The sequence below is a fragment of the Gallinula chloropus genome (genome assembly GCF_964237585.1).
Source record: "Gallinula chloropus genome assembly, chromosome: 3".
Taxonomy (NCBI): Eukaryota; Metazoa; Chordata; class Aves; order Gruiformes; family Rallidae; genus Gallinula; species Gallinula chloropus.
Genome location: NC_140087.1, coordinates 43200439 through 43220313, shown reverse-complemented (window position 1 = coordinate 43220313; position 19875 = coordinate 43200439). Strand labels below are relative to the sequence as shown.

Below are 19875 nucleotides of genomic sequence, written 5' to 3'. Positions count from 1 at the left end.
CAGTGGTTGGGCTTTTTCATTCGTCTTCTGCTTAGGAAGCCTACAAACAGCAGCAAAGAAACTGAAGGCATTTGTAGAATCAAGAACACAACCTGCATATTGCATCCACCTTTGGAAGGTTAGGTTTGCAACCCTGAGGGCACAGAACACGTGTATGTGCATACAGTACATAAAGCTTACACACTATACAAACCGTCAGTACAGGCTCACTCTTCTCTTGCAAGGGAAATGCCCCATGTACCAGTGGCAGCTAGGCCCAGCATTTAACAGGTACAAACTAACGTCTTTGCCCTAGAAGTCATTCTGGTAAGTTCTGTTCCCTCTCTTGGGCCATTCCTCCTCCACCCATTTCAGCAGCACTTTCACAACATCAATTCTCTTATAAAATTTACAGAGATCAATCAGCTGCTCCACAGTCCTGTCACTATTCCGTAGCAAGAACTCCAAGGTGGGACTTTGGGGCTTCTGTTCAAGGAAACACAATTCATCATAAGTCATCCCCCACTTGCTTGCTAAATTTCTCCAGTTTTTCACTGTTGGGTGGCAGGGATCCAGCTTTAGCCTCACTGTGTACAACAAGTCCTCATCATTGAGCATGTCACTGATGGTTGGTGCACGGAATAAGCACAAGGAGCAGGTGCTCTTTTCCTTGCAGGTTTTCTTGAGATCTGCAGTGAAAACCATTACATGGGTAGAAGTTAGGATCTATTGCTGTGGATGCACTGGGAATAAAAAGTTAAAAGCACAAAAGGTTGAAGAGTATTACGTTCCTGTGATTCACTGCTAGAAAAGTCAGAATAGTGACATGTTAATGCCTTTCCTTATGAAGTACTCATTAATTTTCTAAGACTTGTCTCTTCACTATACTCAGTGGTTACAATCAAAAGAACAGTAATTTTGAAAGTACTGTATTTATACTTTTCTAGAAAAGGCATGCAATTAAATCCAGTGTGCAAGCTGGGATATTCCCCTTTCTTTTGTTTTGGGGAACTATATCACTTTCCCAAATCTGCCATAGCCCCTTCTTGCAGCATCAACAGGATTAGATGCACATTCATGTGTATATATGCTGTGGAATGAAGGAAAAGGTTTGGCACTTCTGAGCTGCCTTCATTACATTAAATATTTGCACTAACTGACAGCTGCAAACACCACTAACATCTAGTACTATAACACAGTGAAGAAGTGGAAACATTCCTTTTCTTTGTAAGAGTTCTTCCAATAAAAGCTGTCCCTGTTCTACCAAATAAGCCCATTTTAAATGTACACTATGGAGAGAAATAAAGTGCACACTTCTCCATATGTGAGAAAAATAAAAATACCAAGTTGCTGGAAGGAGGTGGTGATAAAAACCTGCATCAAATACTGAAAGTTGCCATTTAGAAGTCTCCCACACACAACAGTCAATATCTCCCCAGCATTGTGAACAATGTGGTGCCATCAGATTATACTATATCATAGAATCACAGAAGGGTTTGGGTTGGAAGGGTCTTCAAAGATCAACTAGTTCCAACCCCCTGCCATGAATAGGGACACCTTCCATAAACCAGGTTGTTATTATTATGTATTAATAACCCATAAAAGCATGTAGAAACCAGTTCTAGTCATACTTCTGAGTAAATACTAAGACCGTTAACAGTGCAGTGGCATAGGACATTATTTGAGCACTTTGGCTGCAGATGTGACTTTAACTATACCTGTTCCATTTTGAAGACAGGGAGAATTTGGTATGTCCAAAGAGTAGTAGCCTAGCAGCCTAGAAGCACTTTCTAAAGCTTTGGCTTTTGGCTTGAAATAGATAAAATTATTTTACAAAAGGGACACTGCAACAAGAAAACTGACATTGATCAAAAAAATGATTAAAAAGACCAACAGCAAACAGTGAGGCAATTTACAAGTGGTGGATCTATGCTGGTCTAAAAGACCTGAACTATATCTCTGGCAAAGTGCAAATCTGGTACTCAGTGCCACCTACTCCTGGAAGCAACAGCATCTGTTAAATCCAGGGCTTTGTTTGGTTTGTTGGTTTGTTTTTTTTTCATTTGCAGTAATTATTGTCAGGTTGTATGAAAGTTCCAGAAAGACCATCAAATTGTGGGGTTTTGTATTCTGAATTTTAGTGCCAATAAAAGCAGTTTAGCTGAATGTAGGTTCTGCATGTAGTTTGGTTTTTACTTTTATAGGGAAGAACAGACTATATTTATTTTTGTAAAGTTGCTCATCAGCTTGCTTTTTTAGCAGGCCAAAGACAACTTCTGAAGTTTCCAACAAGTTGGGACGTGCAGCAACACTGCTGCAGCTGCGCAGCTTCATACAAATGCTTAGATTCCCTGTGAGGGGGAAACATGTTCTGGTGACATCTTTGCTCACAGGTATTCCACAGGTCTTGCAGCTGCTCTCTACAGAAATACATGTGTGAACTGTTCTGTTCTTCTTGTGCACCCTAAACTCTTGCTGAAGTGAGACACTTTGCTTCCTTCACTCATACCAAGACTTAGTTATGCAAAGCAGGCAAAATGAATGTAATACAATCAAAGTCCTGCCTGAACTCAAAGGGCAGGAGAGCACTCTATCTGAATTTCATCTTATTTCGCTTTGCAGGGATGCCAGAGAAAGTTTTATCCTCCAACAGAAGTAGGGGTAAAGAAAACACAGGGCCTAGTTATATGTAAACAAAACTAAACCAACCTGCTCGTTGTGCTACGCCATGTGCAGACTACCACAAGCACTATGAGGAACACAGCTTTTCTAAGAAGCCGTGTTCGATACTGATGAGCAGATGAAGACCTGCCCACCTAATTGAGTGATCCCAATGCTACATGATAGCACAAGCTGCTGCACTAAGAGGAAATTTTCAGTTCTTCACTGTTAGATTAACAGGGCTGTGTATCATCCACACACACCACCCCCCCACGCAAGCGAGCTCATACAATTATGGGATAAGCCCCCACAGCCAGCTTCTGCTCTCTGCAGGTAGCTGTTTACAGATTTCTTTCAGAGGTGGAGGATACACTAGATATATTTATTTGAAAAGCCCAACTCATACATTTTATATGGTCTGCATTATTGATGACCACCCTCTTTAGAAGAAAGAGGAAGCTGTAAATTACACTGGCAATGAAATGAGCTCTACAGGCATTGATTACCCAGGCAGTCCTTGGTTATGATAAACAGCAGTTTCTAGTAAAGTACTTTCTTTGAAAGTCTAGGAATAAAATATGTAGAGCAGTAAAACTGACATATTACCTGAAAGTGATTCATCAGTATGGTTTTGTGTGTCTTTGTCTTCTGGCTACAAAGCAGAAAACAAACATATATCAAAACAATGTATTTGAACACTGGAATAACTATTTGGCTAATTTACAGGGAGCAGGAGATTACTTAGAAGAATCCTGAGCTACTTATAAAGTCAGACAGGGAATATATCTGGTTTTGAGGAATTACTGACAATTTTCAGACTTCAGGCAGCATTTTCTGCTTTGGCTCACAAACCCCCCTCATTGGTTTTATCTACTGAATAGTATAATCTTTATTAATGATATGCCATGGGGTTACATGTTTTGAATAATTTCTTCTTAATCCCTCAACAGCTGTTCAACAATTCGTATGGTTGAATTTAAAAGATTTTTTTCTAATGCTTTGCAATAAAAAACCCGTGAATTTTGGCTGCAACATGCAGCAGTAAGCTGTTGTTTCATTGATCTAGGAACAGTGGAGGGGCTTATTTTACAAATTCCTATATATACATAGGAAGCTTTTCTAGACAACAAGTGGACTTGAACATTTCTTCTGGCTCAGGTCTAACCCTCCTCCTGATCTGAAGTAAACATTTCCTCAGTGGCTTTTTGAGTGCTAATTAAGCATAATGAACTTATGTAGCAGATTTAGATTGCAACATACAGTTGTAACATTTCAATTCTACTATTTAGAGAGCAACATCTAAAAACTGGAAGCACAGCACCTTGATCCTAGGGCTGAAGGAAACTGCAGCTGCCCTTACTTTAACTATGCGGGTGTGGAGCCAGCTGAAATAGCTTTCTTCTGTTGCGGGTTTAAAGATGAAAGCAGAAGGGGATTTTCCCCTTATAGAGCTGGAATAAAGTATTGTTGGGTTTGTTGGGTTTTTTTTGTATTGTGTCATTCTTCCAAAACTATCACAGCAGGCTTCTTAACATTTTGCAGGCTGTGCATGCAAACACATGTTAGCTGGGTAACTATATAATGTAATGAGAAACTCTATTCCTACCTGCTATGCTTTCTTTAATAAGAAATCCACTAAAAATAGAATATAGGCAGTTTCAGTTGATGTGGTGAACATGGATACGTTCACAATCCAATTACAAAGAAAGTAAACTGTCTCCAAAACATTTAAAGACTTTGTTAGTAAAGGAAAAGTTTGTATCGTGTGCTCAGGATTTCTTTACTCCCTGAAAACTGCAAGATCATACATGCAGCAGTAACTCACCTCGCAAAATGTCTGGTCTCTGCTCAGCAGATCTAACACTGCACATACCACTTGCAACACAAAATTCTTGCCATCTTCTAGTAGTTTAATTTTTGTACTTGCACCACATAAGCTTTCTCTGGACAGACCTTTTTAAACATGACCTTGACCTTCATGGCAACATGTAAGCACCCAAAGTTTAAGAAAAATTAAATCTGGAAACCCTGACTGTAGTCATTTGTCGCCCTTAGGAGCAAATCCCCAAAAAGTAATTCATTGGGACAATAAGGAGCTACCCAGCTCAGCTCAGCCTCACCAGAGATCTGTTTCAAAAGAAAGAAGCATATAAAATCAAAAGAAAGAAAAAAAAAATGGATACTAATCACTTAGTTTGCAATAGCTATGCTGCTGCACTGAGCTTCAGTAGCATTTCCCAGGCTTTATGGATTCATGAAAGTTTAAACTGTACTGTGAAAACTAATACCTAGATTACTTTATGTGTGAACATACTCGTATTTCATGATAAAAAATAACAAGGGTAGCTAGTACTGTTTCCACTAGGGGAAGAGCAGTGTCCCAAATTCAAAGCACAGCAGTCATATACCTCCCTGAGGGCAGCACACACAGAGTTGAAAACCTAGGAATCCTTCCTGCTTTGCTTATTCTCTGCCCTGGCTCTACTTTCAGCAGGAAAGAGGGAAAGCATGCATGACAAAGCCTTAATGTTATGTTAGCTCTTCTTTAGAGCATCTACACACTAATCAAAACCTATCTACAGTACAAACTACACATTAATGATTAGATAACTTTATTTTGCTCTTCACAGAAGCTCACTTCATTGAACTCTGGAAAAGACAGCACAGACTCTGGTCTGTTTTACTGAGTAATTCCATGCTCTCCAGATATAGTCTGAAAATACATTTATTTGTTAGCATACTTATTAAACCAACAGCAATATCTCAGTTCACATTCAGGTATGAGTTTTCTTACCTGTTGTATTAAACCAGAATCTGATGTAAGGGTCTTGATGTTCACAGATGCAATTTCCAACGTAACTTGATCTGTTAGGTATTCCTCATCTAAGACAAAGAATGTGAAACACTGGTCTTCCACCCAAATATAAATTTAAATATTAAGACTATCAAACAGAAATGCATACACTATTTAACTCCATATCATGGCCACTCACTGCAAAATGCTGGATTAAAACCCCAAAATATTAAGTTGGCAGAGACTGCAATAATCATGCAAAGTGTGACTGTGCAAAGAAAAATAACCCTTGCAGGCATCAGGTATTAGTGTGGCAGTTGTTTTTTAAACAAACACCATGCTATACTTAAAGTCATGTTGTTCTTTCAGCAAGCTGACCAGAGAACATTAAACGAACCAATACAACAAAGCAGGCTAAAGACGACTGCTGCAAGTCAGTACCATCCCTTTTACTTTGCTCTCCTCATCAGCTTATAATGATAATCACTGACATATGTACTACACAAATATTTACCTTTTATTCTGCCCATTTGTGAATCAGACTCATCCTACTTAACTCCTGTGTCAGAGAGGTATCTGAAGCACTGAATGAATCCCTTTCCAAGTGCATTTACCACCTGCCCTGGGAGTCCACTGAAAAGTACAACTCCCCAGGATGGAGCAAACTTTATTTACCTATCAAGCTTCACTTCAGCACTGAAAATGGAGTACGAGGGATGCATAAGCCCTTTGTGAACCTTGGGCAAATAGACAATTTTCACTCTGTATGATTAATAAACTCCTCATCAGTAAACTATTTGCGTAATTCCACATAGTAAGGTGCTGACCAACCATCAATAGGAGCTTAAAAGACATTACATTCTACTTGCTTTACACACAAGAACTCTCCATGGCAGTGACAAGTTTGTAGTGGTGGTACATTTCCATTTGTTGTTTATTTAGTGGTAAGACCTCATTAAAGAACAGCTATTATCTTCACAAATCATCAGCTAACAGAAAGAAGATGTAATTCCTTATCTCATTCTAAAATTTATGAAAATCAAAAAATTCATCCTTACACTTGCAAGAAAATAAATTTAAAAATTATTTTCATCTTTTTCTGGTTTTGTAAGACTGTTTAAACTTAAAGCCAAATAGTATTCCATGCCCAGCAAGGTAAATGTTTAATAAGGATCATCTTTATTCTTTATGACTGCAGGTTCAGAGTGGGGAAAAAAAACCCCAAAACCCAAAAAAACACCAAAAAAAAATTCTAAAAAAAGTATGGCTGAAAACACAGAATATAAGCATCAAAATTCACTTAATTTGTGTGGAAATATCATATGGGAAATTTATTCTGCATTTCAGTGGAGGTAGAATTAAAATCAAACCATGATGTAAACATTAAGCCTCATCTTGCAAGATGAAAAGTTCCCTCGACTCACCTTTAATTCATAATCAGTAGAGGGTGCTAAGAACTCTTACAAGTTATGGCACCAAAATGGTTGATTAACTGACACAAAAAAAGCAACAAAACAGCCCTCACCCCACCCCCAGCCAATTGTTCACTCAGGCACTCTGCCTGAAGTGAACAATTCTGTATTAACCCGAATCGGACATGCACATCTGTAACACTTTTTAGCTCACAGATTCATATTTCTAAGTCTGTATGTTTATGTTATGAAAAGTCATTATCAGGAAAAAAAAAAAGGAAATTAACAGAATATTAAGAGGTATTTGTACCACTTTCAACTCTAAGGGGGAAACATCAAGCTACATTAGTACTTACATCTTTTTACACTCAGCAAGAGGAAGCAGAAACTAAAATTAAATCAAGTTCATTTCCTTCCTACATAAAGTGCTCAAATTTCTCCTTCCTCTCAGCTTTCCTTTCTAAATTACATGCATTTAAGCATGCAATCCCAGATTGCAAACAACATTGACAGATTCGAAATTTAGGAATTTATCAAAGTAATTTGGAGGGCCACCTATTATCATAGGTAATTTAAAAATCAGGACATTGAAAAAAAATTTGCTGAGAAATTTCTTCAGTGTTAATAACGATGTTGAAGGCACAAACCAGCTGCCTGCAAATAATCAGGAAGCTGTTTATGATTTCAAATGCATTTTAATCCCACGTTCTCCTTCCCTACTGAGCAGGGCTTCTGAGAAAATGCTCATTTCCTCTGGCTGGCTCCCTCAAGCCCCCAGAATAGTGTCTAATCTTTCTTTAGCCCCAGTGGTATACTACTTACGCTCCTCAGCCAATTTTCCACTGTGCCTAGCTTCTGCAGCGTTTCCTGTGTCTGTCCCCACAGCAGATCTGCTGTGCAACACAGGACGGAGAACACACTACCTGCAGAACACTCCTCAACTACGCCCCTGCCAGTGCATTCCCTGGACCAAAGCTAACAGTGAAGCCTGGGATGACCCCCTCGCCCCCCCGAAAAAAGCCCACCCTACATGTCTAAGGAAACCATAAATGAGATATTTGCACTGTACAATCCAAGTACTTGAGTGCAATTTTTCTTATTGCACATAACACAGCTCTACGACACCCGAACAGACAGAAGCCATGACACTTACCTTTAGGTACTCCTGTATCTTGAACAGGATATTTTTCAGTCTGTCACAAAAAGGCAAGAGATACACATGCTTGAGTGTAATTGTGCTGGAGAAAGAGTATGTAAAACTGTACAACTGTCGTGGCATCTCTTAAACTGCTACTAGTTGATCTGTTGTCTTATTCAGGAATTGGGATGTTACTAACACTAGTGATTAGCACATGCAAAAGTAAAAGAGATTCCCACTTTGACACTGTATTTTAAAGACATTACTTTTTAAAGGGAAAAAGCAGAGACTGGGAAAGAAATTTTGCATTTAAGTAGCAATATAATCCAGGAAAGGTAAGGCGTATCAGGACAGAGATGACTTTAAAAGCTTTTTTAGCAGATAAAGTTTTTACAAAAAATGTTACTGTGCTGAAAGAAAATATATTTTTCCTTCTGTTCTAAAATTAAAAAGCTGATTAATATACAAAATAAACTATTATTACTGAGTTTAAGGGGACAGCTGCTAATCTCCAGGTACGTTATAACTTACTATTACACTTGAAATCTACCTCTTTCCCTATGACCCACTACCCTGATGTAAAAGTAGGTGTGTCTTTTATAGAAGCTAGTAAGTTAGTAATCAAGCAGATAAAAGGCATCTTAAAACTGGGTTGGGGAATAGGATAAACAAGCTTTCATTTGTCTTAGACAGACATAGCAACTTTTTAAAACCTCCCTTTAGCAGAACCCAGTATCTGATATAATCAGTCCACAAAACCAACCATGAAGCCTGTTATCAGTGACACAAATGCATGTGTTCAGACTGCAATAATGGATCCCACTGAAGGACCAGCATTTGAAGTATTAGTGAGATTTTCAGAGTTTCTTCCTGACTCCCTGTTGCAAAGCTTCAAAATGGGAAAACAACATGGCAAAGCAACAGCTTGTTCATTTGCCATCCATAAAATAACCCAATGCATTTCAATCTATTTACAGATCTCCATTAGACAGCAGTCTTCTCTGGGCAACACAGCATTCTAACTTTTCCCTGGAGTAAACAATCCATAGCAAGATTAAAAAGATAAAATATTAAAAGACTTCACAGAATTTCATGTTACTTTCACCTGACATAGTCCTTGTTTTAGCACAAGACTGCTGCATTTAATACTGTAAGGCACAGAAGCTTGTCATAAATGCTGTTACTCTGTTTGCCAGCCAGTACTAGACCGTGCTGTTTGGTCTCCCCTAGGTTCACCCATGCCCTCTATAAGGCACTGCTGTTTCACCTTACCTTGCCATGACTATATCACCAGACAAAATAGGTACAGGAAGGAATAACAACTTAGCACAATTGAAATTTTAAGCCTTAGGTGGTTTTTCTATATAAACAGAAAAATGTCAGCAACAATCTTTCTTGATTGTTTGGGGCTTTCTGAAATGAAAAAAAAATGTTATAGCCTCCAGAGGCTCTTCCATGGACAGCTCAGCTGGTAACATCCAATTCAGTTAAAGTACCTGTTGGTATTTTTATTCACACTGCATGGATATACAAGCCACTATACAAATATACACACAGTTTAATTTAACAATCTTGAATGTTTTACCTCCATTCTGCACTACATAAAATAATTTTAGCTTTCTACAGTTAACTGCATTAGACCAAAAACATACCATCGTTAAGGAAAGAGTGCTTGGATCTGTATCCTCCACTGGCTCTTTTGCTGCATGATCTGCTGGGAATAAGAAAGCTTTATCACTGCATGATCCTCAAAACATTTCTGTCTGGCAATTCATATTTTGCTTCTTTGTCTGACCAAACTAGAGCAAAACTATGCAGCCATTACCTGCATTACATCAAGTTACATTTCCACAAGGAAACATGACAAACTACAAAACATCAGCATTATTAGCACGTGATTAGAAACCACATGCAACAAGGAAACCCAACTCTAAGCTCATTAAAGATAGGCTTAAATGAAAATTCTAAATTATTTTTAGTTTTAAAAAAATAATCACAAATCAATTCTGCAATAAAGAGTAAAATCCAGCAAATCTTCTAAAAGTGAGTTTTGTTCTTCAAGTGACACACTCCATTTTTTCCTCAAAGCAATAATTCACACAGTAAACATACCCACTACAACAAAAATAATACTACGATAAATAGCACATTAGTGCAAAACATAATAAAATATATTTGAGGTAAACATTATTTGTATACAATAGAATCATGAACTTCAATTATATTAACATCAAAAGGATATAAAAATAAATCTTCAAAGTACTTGCAGGTGAATTATTAAATGTCAAACTCTCTGCATCAATGGCTAAAATGACAAATAATAGTGGGGTACTAGCCAAAAGCGCACAGAGAATCTGAAATAAATCTTGTACAGAAGTCAGGATTCACAAAACCTCTCCTGTACTTGAACATCACCCTGCTATTTCCCTGAGGAATCTCTCCCATTGATTAGGAAGCCATTGTCAAAAACTTAAAAGCATTTTAAATTAAGTAACAGGATTTTTACTACATTCTTGTCAGTCTCATTCCAAAAATCTTCATGCTTGCCACAAGTATACATTAAATGTTTTCAACCAGAACCAGTAAGGTGTGATTGGAATCAAGACCCCATCAAGAGGTGATGGGATACAGGGTTGTGTCTTTAATTGACTGCTGCTTTCTAGGTCTCACACAGAAACACAATCACTGTGAGTCTGTGACTCTACATCTTTCTCCCTCAGTATCCATTCCGAAAAATATTTTCAAACTGTATTTCTTTCCCTTTCCCCCAGTGTCTTTCCTTTTGTTTTCCTAGTTCTTTGGGCATCTGATCTCCAGCCAAGACTAAACCACCACAATGAGGAACAGCAGTTTCCACTTTTTTAGGTTATAGAACACCACCAAGTTCCAATATTTTCTTTGTGCGGCATATATATGTATATGAATATCTGTACCTAAGAATAAAGGCTCAACATACTAGCTGTGGATGATTCATCTTGGTCTTGTTGACCGCTGATATTAGGCAGATAATTTGAAAACCACAGACCTAATATTTAATTGTGAATAAGGCAATTAAAATGCCATGTCCCTTCTCTCTTTCCCACATGTACCTCCTACAGCATTCTGCAGCTCATGTCACGCAGCTGGATGCAGGTGCACAAAACAGTGGGGAGGAAAGTTCTGTTTATCTCAAATGTGAAACATCCACAGGTTTGCATGTTGAAAGGCCAACAGGAAATACAGATATCACCTGACTGACTATTCAGTGCAGACTGTCTGATTTCATACTCATCTGCCTGATGACAACATTATTTGGAATTCCTCAAAAAGAAAAATCAGTGTCACTGTATTCCTCACTGACAGCACACAGCCGCTGGCCTGCAGCTACTTCCCCAGAAACCACTTGTGAGTTGACTCAGATGGACATAATTTGCACATGCTGATTTGACTCAGACATGGCAGGTTTGATGGTTGCTCCCAAGGTTCCTTTCCACCACCCAGCACCTGCACGCTGCTCAGCAGCTGCCATGGCTCTTCTGCTTCAGCCTGTCCAGTCTAACCTGCAACACGAGCAGCAGATTTGTACCCATCATCACCATTTCTCTCCGTTCAATATTGACACTTTAAAGGGGATGCAATGTTATGCACTTACCAGTGCAAAGTTTGCAATTTTTATATATATGTAGGTGTATATATGCATATACACACTGAAACCTGTATACATGCTATACGCATTCACGCTTCTAATCCTACACCTGCTCTTTGGCCTTATATTGGTTGGAACTCTGAAGCAGACTTTTGGAAAGCTCAGCTTTTTCACCTTAAACAGGAGGGGATTCACAGAGCACAGAGCACCATGTAGTAGCAAAGATGGTATTCCCCTATGTCACGGTTTTAACCTGCAACATAGCCTTCACACCACCAGCACCGAGGAAAGCATGCAAGGTCTACCCTAGTCCAACCATGCACCTATAAGAGCTCTTTCACACTGAGACAGAGCAAACACTTTAATAGCACAACTTAGTACAACTCGGACAAAGTTATCACCCTAACACTGAAGTTCCTCATAGAGATGAACCCAAATCAACAATGATGTTTTGACCAGACACATAAAGTTGAGATCTTGAATAAGAGAAGGAAACACAGCAAATTATCATGGAGTAACCAGTTCTCCAGTAGGTCCATCAGCTCTCATGCATTTCTCTTTACTGTTAACTACTCATAACTATCACTGTTTGAGGAGGCAGGGAAAGACTTGGATGCTGGTGCACCTGAGATGAGGTACTCAAAAGGCATTCGCACCATTAGCTGTGTAAGGTAAAAGAGTTCGGGCTTCCTAACCACCCAGTGTCTGGGATTTTACAAAAATGGTTTTTTAATACGCTGTTTGCAAGCACAAGTTAACTTGCAGTTTAAACCCTGCAGCAGGCTTGACAAGACAAGTTGCACTAATTAGCGTGTGCGGAGGGGGAAGGGAGCAACTATCAAACTCTTTTAATTTCGGCCGGGACTAGGCTCCTCATCTGCCCCCCAGGAGCCACTGCTGCGGGTGGGACGCGGGGCTGCGGGGCGCCGCGGGCCGCACCCCGCGCACCCCCGGGACCCGCGGGAGGTGGCCTGGGAGCAGCCGTCGCCCCTCCCGCCGCCCCGCGGGGCACCTCACCCGCCCGGCTTCCCGCGGCGGGGTCCTCACCTGGGGGCAGCGGGTCCTGCGGAGCGGCCATGGGACGGGCGGCGCGGTCCCAACGCGAGGAACGAGCGGCGCCCGCCGACGTGCCCGGAACCACAGCCGCGCCGCGCCGCCTCCTTCCTGCCGCCGCAGGTAGGGCCGGGCGCGGTGCCTCGCCTCGCCCTCCGCGGGGAGGGACGTCCCACCTCCGGCGCGACTTCCCGCCGGGGCCGAAAACGTGTCCGCCGGGGCCGAGCGCGGCTGCCGTCAGGATCCCGCGTTCCCCGGCGGGAAATACCGTGCTCCCGCGGCCACGTCGGGTTAACTCTTCCGAGCTGGGGGTGCCTCACCGCGCGAACACTCCTCGCTCCGGCGGGCGCATGTTATGGTTCATCAAGTAACTCTGGTTTGGACCTAAAGTAAGTTGCTTCAGCAAAAACAAATCAAATGCTCGTTCTCCTGCTCTTGCAGATACTCGCACCCTTAAATAACTCCCTCGGACAGAGAAAGGTGGTCGAGGATCCCAGTTGTACATGCAGATCACTCACAGCGCAGGGACAGAGTTAAAATTACCAGGTATCACAGAGCAGCAATCATAAACGCCACCGTCGGGTTTTGGGTGGTTTTTTCCCCACAAATATTTAAAATTCATCCTCCTATGCCACAGGCACTTCCAATAATAGGATGTCAGATCCTTGTATATATAATTGCTTTGGGTCCCCGCTGTCATCTCTGCCAAATCCTCTCACTCATGGTGTCAATAGACTTAAAGTAACAGATTTCTTAAACGGGGTCCTAACGTGAAATCACTTTCAAGAAGAAATACCATGTATTGCTACTTACTGTACTGTTTCTCAGGTATGAGAAACCAACATAACTGAATTTGCCATTACAATACCACATTTGTGTTACCCACCATATTTACTTATTAATAAGGTAACTCTGCAACCAAATTCTACTGCGACACAGGGAGCGCTCCAATTCAGGCAACTGGCTTACACTGGAGTAATTAAAAGCAGCCTTTGGTCCCTTAAGCATTACAATTGAGTGCTTTCCCACAGGCTATTTTCCAGTGAGAGTACTGACATGGTGTTGGGAAGATGTAGAGCATCCCCCCTTATTTCACCTGGATAAACGGAGGTTTTGCCATTGGCTTACGTACACACAAACACGTAATGTAGGGTTAACAGACCACTAATATTTCTGTAATTTATGATGTGTAAAAACCACAGTATTTTTTTTAAGGCATATCATTGGAGTGCAGCTGTTCATGGCATGGGTTGATTCTGATTGCTTCCCCATTTATACTGAAACTCATTCTTGAAGAAAGGAGGCACTACTTATTTTAAAAGGGTAACGGTAAGTCTAATTAGAATTAAAGTTGCTGACTAGGTAGGTTTCCCTAGATTTCCTTAGAGGCACAGTGCTTTTGGTGATAGAAAATCAGGCTGAATTGGAGGGCAAAGAAAGTGTATTCTTACCAACAGAGATCTGCACAAATGCTAGACTAATAATTGGAGCTTCTCCTATAACTGTAAGGAACAATAAAACCACAGCAGAGTTCAGAATTTTCTGGATTTGAAACCTGCCAAATTGATGCCTCAATAAAACCAACATTGTATTTGCCCTGAGTGCATGCATGTATTGCCTCTGTGTGCTGTTTGAAGACTGGATTTAACCCCAGAAGTAGGTACAGCCAGTGGCTACAAACACTTTGTATAAATGTATGTATAATCTATACAAAAAGTATCCATTAACAGCCTTCAAAATATCCCTTGGGTACTGCTGTTACACAGAGGAAGGTAAACTGCAGAAACATGTGAAAGCACTGCTGCTGGGGGCCTTGCCAGGTTCTACAATCAATGGGGCATTTATTGTTCTGGAAAATTGGCAATCTGAAATCTTCCTACGTTAGCATTAAAAAATTATTTTAGCAAACAATAAAAAAAAAATCTAGCGGAAGAGCACTTGTGTCAGAAGCCAAAACTGGTTAATGTTGTTTAAGAGGACGGGTTTTTTAAAAGCATAGCTGTAAATTGTGTTTGCTTCTCAATTTGAAACAGATTTTAAAACAAATTATTAATAAAGAACTCTTTAAAATAATGCAATTTAATAATAGAAGTTAATGGTCTAGATAACATTACTGCTTCAAAACTTAGCTTAGTCATCATAATTTAACATTTTTTCCAAGTACTGAAGGAGGAGCCTGCAATTACATAAATATATCTCTAGAGTGCTGTCGACAGTACAGATTACCTTGGCTGTTGCATGCCTGTTCTTGTATCATTCTTTAATGAGTGATACAAAAGTCTTTGTTAGTTAACTAACTGACCAGTCCAGGAAGCCAGCAATTATTTTGGCAAAAGTTAGTTTAACTGTATCACAAAAACTACATCCAGAATAAGATAACTTTAAGCAATGACATTCTCTAAAACAGTGGATTAATTTTCTAATCAAATTTCTGGACTTAAATGCAAGGTATATCTTACCTTACTGTAATCCTGCAAGCTGCTAAATTCACTGTAACCAACAATAGCGTGAAGAGTTCAGAATTTTGTAAATTTCCCCTCAAATACAGAACTAATATTTTCAAGTAGTTTTTACAAATCAAGTTTACACATGCTTCTTCTCAACCCTTTCCTGGCCCCACCAAAAACCCAACCATCTTCGATGAGGCCCTAAACTTTTCCCAAAGATCTCAAACTATCTGGCAACACATAAGCAGTTAGTTTATTGTTTGAAGTAGCAATTAGGCCACACTCTCAGGAGGTTTCCTGCCTTCACAGCACTAGGGTGCAGACAGAACCTTTTCCCTGCCATGGACATGACATTCCTGCCTAGCAAAATATTATTGCTATGACCCACAAAAAAAAAAAAAAAAAAAAAAAAAGATATAAACCCTTTTTCTAACTGATCCTTTATTACATAAAGAACTTCTGTTCCAGACCCCAAACGCCACTAACACAGTGCAACAGTGATCTTCCCCTCCCTGACAGGGGTTGCCTAATAGTCACAGTAATCACAGGCCTGCCAATATTACACAGCAAGCTCATTTGTTCTTCCTCATTCATTTGCTTTACACATTTAAACCACCTTTATTTAAGGAAAGTGATATTGAGTAAAGTACTTCTGTTTCAACATAAGCTCTTCACCACTTACGTATTTCAGTGGAGTTAGGAAATACCTCCCTCCCATTTTCTTTTCCAATATCCTATAGCTTTCAACTGCTGGCAGCTGACTATGTTACTAGGCCAGTTCTTTGAAATTCTGAGACTGTATTGGAATCGGAATAATTAACCAGCAGCTAAAAAGACTAAAACTGTAAGACTAAAAAACTACTTCCTTTGCCAATAATTATATCAGTTTGCTCTTTTACAGTTGCACAGGAATGCCATAATTTTGACATTCATTTGACAGAAAACAACATTGCATGGAGGAAATAAAAGAAATTACACACACCTAGACCACCTTACATAAGCCTGCGGCTGATTTGTTTACATTATAGAACTGCATGATATGGGAATGTTCCCACCACTCTGGGAGCTGTGCTGTGTCCAAGTCAAACACGCACCACAGGAACAGAGAAACCTTGCTTTTTCTAGATTGACATATTGAAACTGAGCCTAATACGATTGGTTTCAGGCTGCAGCTTATCCCTCTGCAGGGGCACCAGCAGGGCCCCCCTGCCTGGCTGCTTGTTTCAATAAAATGTGTAAAGATTCAGTTGAGATCTCTACCTCACGATCAGATTTTTGTTGACAGTTAAGCACATGCACACAACAAAGCCTAAGCACATAAATCTTGAGGTTTGGGTTTTTTAAACAAGATTATTCATGCTCACCTTCACCTGCTATACTCAGAAGTTTGACAGAGTTAGTAGACTCCTTTCTTTGTTAACAATCCTTCATCAAAAATGATGGGTATTACAGAAATGACAGTAAGACTCCAGAGATTACTTCTGTGCTCTTGATTCAGCTGATGTAGTCATACACTGCAGAGTGCAGGTTGTTAACATTCCACTCTAGCGCACACAAAACAGCAATGAGGATACATGTATATAGCTAAGTTTCATAGTTCATTCTTCAATACCTACAAAACAGTTAAAATGTACTCCTACTCTTTTTTACTGCATTATGTATTTTTCCTCATATTCATTGTGAAGATATTGCTGTATTAATTTTTTTTACATTAAAAATGCTTCTTTTTTTCACTGTACTGCATTTGACCTATTGTTTTTCCCTTTGTAGGACATCTCTCATTTGTCCAGATGTCCATGGGTACTTCTCAAAAGTTATTTGCAACAGTTGCCTCAGACCTGAGCATATACTGTGGTTTTAAGGCAGATACCAGGAGGTCAGAACAGGATGTCAGTGAAGCATGTACTGTAAGGAAACATAAGAACTTGTATTTGGCCCTACAACAGCTGGATAAAACAAGGTTTTGGGCACTCAAGTTCTTCAGTTGTAGCAGGCCTGACAGACCACAGAACTCCTGTGGTCCACTACTTGTCTGGTGGTATATTATAAATTCCTACCCACAGCTCTCCCTTGCTGTGTCGCTAGATCTTCACAACTAGGCTACCACAAGATGTTACATTGCTCAACAAGCATTGCATTCCCACCGCTGCTGTTTGCCAGACTTAAACAGAAGTTTGTGACATACTGGTTTACTCTCCTAAGTTCAGAAAGGGCTCATTCAAATGTTAATTTGGAAAAATAAATAAAGGCCAAAAGTTTCAAGGGCAAAAAAAAAATTCCAGAAATCCCCACTTCAGATTACTGGAGTTTAGTTCATGAACTTGGCAAAGCAGCTGGGATTTACCACACTTCTCCCAATGTGAAATGTGAAGCTGCTCGGTTTTGCCTTGCTTGTTCACTGATACAATTTCTAAGATGCATTTTTACATGGTGGATGACCACAGATCATGATTTCTGCCTACAGCCAGAATGCAGAAGCAAATAAGAGCTGACTAAAAGCACTGATGGAGCTAATACAAGAAGAGTAGCAGGACTTAATTTTAGTTCCCATCAGACACAAGTTTGGCTACCGCAGATTTGCTGTGTACACTAAAAGACAGCTTGTCCCTCTCTGGTGCACCCAGATCCCTGTCCACTCTAGAGAACAACATTGTTAGAGGGAAGAGGCGACTCTGATGTTCTTGTTTCCTAATATAGAAAAATGTTTTTAGCTTTCATGTTCCAGACTTTCTTTGCTTACACATAGAAGGAAAACATTAAAACTTGCAAATAAAACCGTCAATGTTTTTAACAGCAATGCATATTATGAAATCACAGAAGATAATAATTCTTATGCCAAGTATGTACAGTACACGTATACTGAAAAATTAAATATGTATGCCATACTCTTTTCATGAGCCCAAGAAGCTATAAACTAGGATTAGATCTCTCTCCAGGAAATGCTTGTCCTTAGCCCTTGCCAAAGTATTGTATCATCACGGCAAACTTCTTTAAAAGAAACAGGCTTGGTAGGTACTCTCAGCTTTATAACATTTCACAAAGAAATCTTATATTAGGATTTTAAAAATATTTTCACACTACCACCAAAGTAGAATTAATAGGGTGAAATTAACATTAAAACATAAAATAAGATTGAAAAAACTAAAGACCTTAGAAAACTGTATGGAGCTAAATTCAGCTCTGGTGTAGCAGATGATATTTATGTATAAAATAAATTACTCATTTATTTTACTCTTTAAATTCTCTTATACATTTCTACAGCAAATTTTTTGTAGTTCCAACATGGCAGTAGAAAACCAAACCACTACTGACTTTTGATACAAGCAGATTCTGTCAGAGGTGCAGAAAAGTAATTAATTTGTAAGTAAATAAAAGATTTTCAGATTGTCCATTGTTAAGCTCTCTAAAATAGTTTCCTTGACCTTAAAGCTTGTCTCCATACTCCAGTGAAGGAGTATTCTCCTCTGGCTGAAAGATTGTAAAAAAGAACCTGGATTAGCAGATGGATTGAAAATAAAACCCTAGTTCCAGCACCCCTGCACATGAAATTGTTGCAACACTCCTGCTTTCCACACACGAATATGAATTTTTTGCAATTCTGGAATGAATTACAGATATACATTTAACTGGTGGGAGCAAAAGATTGTTTATGAGCTGTTCTTTGGTGCTCTTAAAAAAATATTAAGATTATTGAAGTATCTAAAAAGAAGCAGCACTAAGTCTTAGACCAGTTCCAATAGCTATTGACAAAACACAACTAGAGAAATCCAACTGATGCTATACTATAACTTATAATCTCTCAAGTGTCAACCATTTTCCCTATAGGGTCAGTAGAAAATAACAAATAATAAAAGAAAATTAGGTTTAGCTAAACCAATCTAACACCAAGCAGCCACTCGAAGGGCCAGTCCTACACTCTCCCTTCCCATCAGGATATGTACCTGTGCCTCTTCCCCTGGATCAGGTTGAGTGATGAAGCTGACATTCAGTAAGTCAGTTCAGCTGGCTGCTCTGGCCAAAAATTATCCCTAGAGGAAAAAAAAACCCAAACCAAAAAAACCCACTCAAGTAGAATCACAGAATAACCTGAGTTGGAAGGGACTGGTAAGGATCATCAAGTCCAACTCCTGGCTCCACACAGGGCCAGCTAAATCAGAGCACATCACTGAGCGCATCATCCAGACGCTTCTTGAACTCAGTCAAGCTCGGTGCTGTGACCACTTCCCTGGGGAGCCTGCTCCACTGCCCCACCATCCTCAGCAAAGAACCCAGTTTGAGTAGCTGAACCAATTTAACATGTGACTTCAGAACCGCTAACTTAGGTACATGGAATGGGGAATGTGCCGGAGAAATAGGTCTTCTCTCTTCCCGCACAACTCAGCATTTATTGTAGCTGTAGCATGAAACACAGCAGAAAACACATTCCTCCGGTCTTGTAGGCTTCAATTTGCTACACAGTAGCCTGCACCTCCACTATAAAAACCCCCAAACCCCACAACAGAAGCGGGGGCGGGATTACAAGTTAAAAAACCAATAAAAATTCAAAAAACTCCAGAAGTCAGTCAATGGGCAGCTTACAGGTTTTCTATTAACTTTGAGCCTTTCTCGAAAAGGAATCAGGATCAAACACGGCAAAACCACATAAAACCCCCCAGGCTTGCCCACAGCAGCAGCTGCGCTGAGAGAAACGGGCTGTTTAACCGGGAAGAAAAAAGGCTCAGCTCAGCTCAGCACAACGCGCCCCTGGGGCACTTGCCAGCCCGCGG

General features: G+C 39.9%; 1 protein-coding gene across 1 annotated transcript; it reads right to left on the bottom strand.

The window, feature by feature from the left end:
• Positions 1-291: 291 nt before the first annotated feature.
• On the bottom strand, positions 292-12687 carry EDARADD (EDAR associated via death domain; the record flags this gene model as incomplete). Its single annotated transcript, XM_084261967.1, has 6 exons — positions 292-668; positions 3247-3292; positions 5435-5523; positions 8000-8039; positions 9637-9695; positions 12657-12687. 6 exons carry the CDS (start codon positions 12685-12687, stop codon positions 292-294), a joined length of 642 nt encoding a protein of 213 aa, XP_084118093.1.
• Between the last annotated feature and the right edge of the window lie 7188 nt (positions 12688-19875).